The sequence below is a fragment of the Gekko japonicus genome, unplaced genomic scaffold, assembly GCF_001447785.1.
Source record: "Gekko japonicus isolate JY-2015 unplaced genomic scaffold, Gekko_japonicus_V1.1 scaffold513, whole genome shotgun sequence".
Taxonomy (NCBI): Eukaryota; Metazoa; Chordata; class Lepidosauria; order Squamata; family Gekkonidae; genus Gekko; species Gekko japonicus.
Window position 1 is genome coordinate 290,340 of NW_015171519.1, and position 7,421 is coordinate 297,760.

The following is a 7,421-nucleotide window of genomic DNA, read 5'->3' on the forward strand; positions in this document are numbered from 1 at the left end:
CAATCCAGTTCTCCAGATCAGAGTCCCGCCGCTCTTAGTCACTCCACCAAACTGGCTCTCAAAAGGGTCGACAGTTGAGTGCATCCTTTAATATTGCTGTTGTACAGAATGCATTTCGGAGACTTTGGGAATCGAGTTATTCCAGACCTCGGACAGAATCCGTGGCACCTATTTAGGGGGAAAGCCTACGGGAGTGGACAGAGTGAGGCCCGAACCTCCGTTTCTGCTGAAAGACCTCACACCGTCCTGCTCGGAGGGCTGCCAATGTTGCTTCCCGGCTGCCTCTGTGCCCCAGGCCTTTCCCGGAGGGACCACACAACAGACAAAAGAGGGCTCTGTCCTTTCCAGAGGGACCGGATTTACCGCCTTGGGTGGGGAGCGGCAGAAGGCAGGACGAGAGGCCTTGGCAGGCCCTGCTGGCAGGCCTTTCCCTCCCCCTTCAGTTTGGGGTGGGTGGATCGGAAGAAACTCAAGACCAATGCTCCCTCTAAGGTGTGGAGTCTCATGAGCAAAAATCCTACTTAGTGAGCTACTGGGATTAAAGTCGATTTGGCTCCTGCATCAATCAGTTTGCTCTGGAGCCCTCCTTCCTGAGCGAAGACCAAAATGTGTGAGCCGGAGGCTAAAAGACTGTGAGCTGGCTCACCCTAACTCAGCTTAGAGGGAACACTGCTCGAGAGCATCCCCCACTCAGCACAGCCGAATTATTACCTGCCAGCCTGAAGCCCACGCGGCTCTCTGCCTGGATCCACCCACGTGCACGCCACACACACAGGAGAGGGCGGGAGAGATGCCACAGCCACCCACACAAAGCATCGCACAACTCGGAGCGACACCCTGGAGATCTTTTCTGCCGGGGGGTGGCATTGTTTGCGATGGAAACTTCCCCCCACCCCCCGCCTGCCTCCAGTCCAAAACCTTCCAAATGCTGTGTAGTTCTTCGAAGAGACAACTCTCGCTCGCGGCGGGAAAGGGGTGATCCGAGAATTAGGGGGCTTCTCGTCTGAGTTATGTGCGATCCCAACCGTTGGCTTTCGCAAAATTATTCACGTCTTTCCTCTGCAACGTGGCCGGACCTGTAATCGAGTCTCGTTTTCGGGATCTCGCCAAAGCCATCTGTCCGCTCTTGATGTATGCTTCCCCTCATGTGTCAGATCTGCTCTGGTTCGGTCAAGACGGGAATCCTTTGTTGCAAAGATCGGAGCGGTCCCCCAAATCCGCACTCGCGCACCTTTGGGGAAACTTTCCTAGATTGCTCGAGCCAGCGAGCCACGCCGCACGAGGCATTATGTCCAAAAAAAACGGCCACCAACGGAAGTGGGGGGTGCCCCAGTTTTGGCAAATTTCTACTTCTGCACTTTTGTACTCTGTGGTGGACAAGCAACCCAGAAAGAGGAAAATCACTTCCTCTCTCAGAAATGACAGAGTTCCCCGATTGCAATTAACCCCAGTGACACAATGCTCACCCACCCCCGTCCTCTGTATGGTGCGATCCCGAAAGACCTCTGTCATCTGCTTTCTCGGAATTGTCCCACCAGGGTCCGTCCATGAGAATGTAAGAGACGTTCAGATGACTGAACCGCAGGGAGGAAAGGACAGAACATTCAGGGCCAGTGAAATGTCACTGTAGGCAAGACCGAATTAATTATCGTAGGGCATTGTGTGTAGAATAGCCAAGAGATCCTAAGATTGTCTGGCGGCCAGAAGTTCTAGCTCTTTAGCATTATGCACCACTAGGTGGTGAGCTAGACTTGGGTTTGTTTTTTTAAGGGAAGAGGCATTTCAGAGGTGGTTTGCCATTGCCTGCCTCTGTGTCACGGCCCTGGTATTCCTCGGAGGTCGGCCCTTCCAAATACTAGCCAAGGCCGACCCAGATTCGCTTCCAAGATCTGACCGGATTGGGCTAGCCTGGGTTAACCGAATTTCAGTACCGTGTATTTTGTCATAGGGTGAATGGGGTGAAGGGAAGGACTTTGTTTCAGAGCGTAGCCTTGCCGGTATGCAGTAGAAACGGAACTGTAATTTGGAAAACAATTGGTGGTGTTCGGGGTCCTCTCTTCCCCTAGATCCCCCTTATCGGCTTCAGGGCCTAGGATGGGGGAAAGCCATAGAGTTGGAAACTTTCCAGAGTCTCCCGGAAGCCCTTTGAACACACTGCCCCCAAAGAAATGCCTACATTGCCCGTAGGGTGGAGGTGAGCGGGGCTTGTAAGGTAAGGAACGAGAGAAACGTGCAGCAAGAGAGTGTTGGTGTGCAAAATATTTATTCGTACTTCTCTTCCCCTGCCCCAGCATTACACATTTCAGATCCAGATGGGGCATCCAGGAATTTTCCCTCTCCCCCTGTTCATTCTACAACATGCTTACCCTCGGCGGTATGCTTCATCTCTCCCCAGCGGATGAAACGTCAGCGGGGGCAGGTGGTAGGGCAACTGCAGGGCCCCGCTATTACACGACCCCTGGGGGCTCTTATGCAATGTGCCTCAGCCTGCCCACTGTGGATCTGCGGCAGAGCCTCTGCTTGGCATGCAGAAGGCCCCAGTTCAATCCCCGGTATCTCCAGTTGAAAGGACCAGGCAGGAGGTGATGGGAAAGACCTCAGCCTGAGACCCTGGAGAGCTGTAAAGAGGGGCCGTGGCTCAGTGGTAGAGCCTCTGCTCAGTCAGCGGGGGCAGGTGGTACGGCAACTGCAGGGCCTCGCTATTACACGACCCCTGGGGGCTCTTGGGCAATGTGCCTCAGCCTGCCCACTGGGGAAGGGGCTGTGGCTCTGCGGCAGAGCCTCTGCTTGGCGTGCAGAAGGTCCCAGGTTCAATCCCCAGCATCTCCAGTTGAAAGGACCAGGCAGGAGGTGATGGGAAAGACCTCCGCCTGAGACCCTGGAGAGCTGTAAAGATGGCTGTGGCTGAGTGGCAGAGCCTCGGCTTGGCGTGCAGAAGGTCCCAGGTTCAATCCCCAGCATCTCCAGTTGAAAGGACCAGGCAGGAGGTGATGGGAAAGACCTCTGCCTGAGACCCTGGAGAGCTGTGAAGAGGGGGTGTGGCTCAGTGGCAGAGCCTTTGCTTGGCAAACAGAAGGTCCTCGGTTCAATCCCCGGTATCTCCAGTTGAAAGGACCAGGTAGAGGTGATGGGAAAGACCTCCGCCCGAGACCCTGGAAAGCCGTCGACAGTCCGAGTAGACAATACTGACCTTGATGGACCGGTGTTCTGATTCAGTATAGGGTATGTTCGTGTGTTTGCTGCTTAACCAAGCCTTGCTCAGCATTAGTGCTGTGGACCCTCTCCATCTGACGGCCTCTCCCTCCCAAACGGACCGCGCCCCCCCTGCAGTGCCCACAGCCCCAGCCCCAACCAACGGTGGCTAAACTTTCGACATACTGGCCTGGTTGTCATCTGGGCTTCCTCGAACAGGCAAAGACTGAAACGCGGGCCAATTCTTTCAGACTTTATATTATGGCCAAAGCGTTCTCGGTCTCCTTGGGTTCCTCTGCGACAGCCAAGCGCAAATATGCCAACTCAGCTCCCGTCTCTGAAGTCGTAACAGATTTCACGTCCGCACACCGGAATAGAATACGGCCCTTTCTGGGAATCAAGACGGACCAACTCTTATCTAGGCGGGTTCTTCAACATAAGAAACAGACTTCTGAACTGCGCAATTTTGGGTCTGCGCCGCACGGACTCAAGCGCTGGGGGAGTGAACAGAGACAGGGCAATGGAGGGGGAATGGTAAGGAAGGGAAACGGCTCTGATCCCTCAGCATTCGCACTCAGGGCTTCACAGGGGAACTCACTTGGGTGTATAGCACACAGTGTGCACCGCGACACAAGAGCATGCCTCGGGAACAACAGCACGCCGGCCTTTGCCTCCTCCCTCAAGCGGAACCCCAACCGGCCCCTGATTTCTGGGTCAAAAGAGGGGACTCCCACAGGAGCCGGATCCCAGATTGCTTCTCCATTTTACCATTTTGAACACTGACTGTTGACTACAACCCTCCTTCTGTAAGAGGCCTCCCAAAGCCCAGGGATGGGGGAGAACCAAACATAGGAAGCAAGGAGTGAAGGGATTTCATATGTCAAAACCAGAGGGGTTCCCACAGGCTCCTGATGCCCCTTCGTCATTGGAGCTAAGCAGTCCCGGATCCGGCCGCTACTCGGGCTAGGCGACTGCTTGTGGATTGTAGCTCACGGCCTCAAACGGAAGGCGAGACGACATCAATATCAAAGGGGGAACCGGGACCTTCTTGCCGATAAGGAAAGATAACTGCACACGTACTCGCGAGGGTATCTTTTTTTCTGGGGAGAGCCAAGCATCCGTTCCGCGGATGCCGGTGAAGACGGGCATAAGGGGATTCGGGGGAGAGGGAGGGAAGCGGGCCGCCGTTTGGATCTGGGCCGCCGAGCATCCGCGCCGCCGTTGTGCCTCTCGGCGGGAGCCCGGCGCAGGTCTGCTTTTGGCATCCGGCCGCCGGAATCGGGGAAGCGCCGGCGGTGTTTCTTCTGGGCTCCCGCGCTCGCGGCTCCAGGCTGACCCCCATGACGTCTGGGGGGGTTTAATGGCACTTCTGGGGTGGGTGCTGAAGAAAGGACCAGGGGCGGGGTCTATGGGGGAGGTGGGATCTGCGCCCCGAGGAGGTCATAGGCGAAGATGTTCCAGAAGATGGCGAAGACCAAGAAGGTGGCATAGGACAGGAGGACCACCCACCAGCTGCACTGGTCTTGCAGGTTCTCCTCGTAGCTGCGGAGGATGGTCAGGCCCATGCTGATGCCGACGATCGCCCCTGCCAGGTGGGCCATGAAGCTGGGCTGGGGACCCGACGAGGGCAACGGCGGGGAGAAGCGCAGCCACACGGCGCGGCCCACCTCGGAACTCACTGCAAAGGGACCGAGAAGGAGAGAGAATGGAACACGATCCCTCCCCGAATCCCCCGTTCGTAAAACGAACCAGGAACAAAACTTCCGCATACTTACTACACACCAACGCCAAGACCATCCGGAGCAGTTTGTACGGGCACCGCATCCCCGCCCAGTTCTGCAGACAGAGAGAGAGGAGAGAAAGCATTTGCCTGCCTCTTACCAGCTTCTCCCCAGATCCGAACCTCTCCTTCGACCTCGGGGCCCCGCTCCAAATTAGAAACGGAAGCATTCCTTCCTCTTATGGCGAACGTGTGTGATTTAAAGATTATATGTTGTCCTCCCGTACCCCTTGAATCATTGTTAGTCCCGTGTTTATTTGAGTAACTGTAAATCGCTCAGAGCCAGCAAGCTCTGCAGGATTGAGCGATTAATAAATTGAAATATTATTGTTGTTGTTGTTGTTGTTATTATTATCATTATTCAAAGCACCAACCTTTGGCTAATGGATAAAATGTGATTCTGCTTTTTGCCTTAAGTGGATATTAGCGGCGTCTTTGTGATATCTCTTGAACAGTTATTTTTAACTGGTGTTGACAATATAAGCATACACATATTGATCACACTTAATGTAACTAATAAGCTTTTTAATAATTTAGCTTTTTATATATATATAAGCTTTGGTAATGGCCACCACCTCTTCGGTTTTTAGTGGTTTTCTTTCACCTGTAGTTTGTAGAAACCCTTCCTCGTTTCTTTGTAGTTTATAGAAAATGCAATAAAAAATATCCCTTCGGGGGTTAAAAAAAATGTGATTCTGCTTGAAACATGGTGTAGTGGTTAGTGTCAGACGAGGATCTGGGAGACCCAGATTCGAATCCCCCACCCCGGCACAGAAACTCACTGTGCGGCCTTGGGCCAGTCACATGTGCTCAGCCTAACCTACCTCACAGGGTTGTGGAGAAGATAAAATGGAGCAGAAGAGAATGACGTAAGTCGCTTTTGGTTCCCTTGGGGAAAACAGTGGGGCCTAAATGAAGTTAGTGAATAAGTACGTGGTTTGGGGCTCGCAGGAATTTCTCTTCGGAACATTCGAAAGCGGACTCTCCTGTCCTGCTCAAGGTGCTTCTGGACTATCACAGATTATTACTGAGAGGCTGTGGCCCAGTGGAAGAGCCTCCGCTTGGTATGCAGAAGGTCCCAAGTTCAATCCCCGGCATCTCCAGTTCAAAGGACCAGGCAGCAGGTGATGGGAAAGACCTCAGCCTGAGACCCTGGAGAGCTGTAAAGAGGGGCCGTGGCTCAGTGGAGAAGAGCTTCTGCTTGGCGTGCAGAAGGTCCCAGGTTCAATCCCCAGCATCTCCAGCTAAAAGGACTAGGTGGTAGATGGTATGAAAGACCTCCGCCTGAGACCCCGGAGAGCTGTGAAGAGGGGCTGTGGCTCAGTGGCAGAGCCTCTGCTTGGCAGGCAGAAGGTCCCAGGTTCAATCCCCGGCATCTCCGGTTAAAAGGACCAGGCAGGAGGTGATGGGAAAGACCTCCGCCTGAGACCCTGGAGAGCTATAAAGAGGGGCTTTGGCTCAGTGACAGAGACTCTGCTTGGCATGCAGAAGGTCTCAGGTTCAATCCCCGGCATCTCCAGCTAAAAGGACTAGGTGATAGATGGTATGAAAGACCTCCACCTGAGACTCTGGAGAGCTATACGTATGAAAGACCTCCACCTGAGACTCTGGAGAGCTATAAAGAGAGGCTGTGGCTCAGTGGCAGAGCCTCTGCTTGGCACGCAGAAGGTCCCAGGTTCAATCCCCGGCATCTCCAGTTAAAAGGACCAGGCAGCAGGTGATGGGAAAGACCTCAGTCTGAGACCCTGGAGAGCTGCAAAGAGGGGCTGTGGCTCAGTGGCAGAGCCTCTGCTTGGCACGCAGAAGGTCCCAGGTTCAATCCCCGGCATCTCCAGTTGAAAGGACCAGGCAGCAGGTGATGGGAAAGACCTCCGCCTGAGACCCTGGAGAGCTGCTGCTAGTCCGAGTAAACAATGGTCTGATTCAGTGGAAGGCAGCTTCACATATGTCCATCATCCCCTTTCGGATTCTATGTTCTGCGACATTCAAATTTTACACTAGATGCTTAGCTATGACTGCCTTTTGGGCACCGGAAGACTGGATCCACTGAGAAACGTATGACATAGGGTAGGGAGAGGGGAATTTAAATGCCCACTCTCTTGTGAACCCCCTGGGTGACCATCAGCCTGTCTCTCGTAGTCTAGCCAGCCTTACAGGGGTGTCATGCGGACGAAGATGCAGACAGGAAGAAGTCTGTCTGCCGCTAGGAGCTACATATAGGAACGGAAACGTGGGCGATAGCACGGAGAAGCCACCCTGCCCTGGCCGGGACCCAAATGTTTCCACCTCGCCGAGTTCCCCAAGGATCTCACCATGACGACATTGGCCAGGTGGGCGGAGCATAGAGCGTAGACACCCCCCGAGCCTCCGACCAAAGGGGCTCTCATGTCGGTGATGGAGACAGTCAAGGAACCTGCAGATCGAGAGGAGGGGGAGAAATCAAAACAGC

The 7,421-nt window shown here is 54.2% G+C and overlaps 1 protein-coding gene across 1 annotated transcript in view; it reads right to left on the minus strand.

Moving 5' to 3' along the window:
* Positions 1-4,598: 4,598 nt before the first annotated feature.
* The window catches only part of RHBDL1 (rhomboid, veinlet-like 1 (Drosophila)), a 35,831-nt gene continuing 33,008 nt past the window's right edge, over positions 4,599-7,421 (minus strand). Inside the window, exons 6-8 of the mRNA XM_015419404.1 lie at positions 7,285-7,385; positions 4,968-5,028; positions 4,599-4,870 (exon numbers count right to left, since the gene is read on the minus strand). Coding sequence (XP_015274890.1) covers positions 4,599-4,870; positions 4,968-5,028; positions 7,285-7,385 — 434 coding nt within the window. The remainder of the gene's footprint in view (positions 4,871-4,967; positions 5,029-7,284; positions 7,386-7,421) is intronic.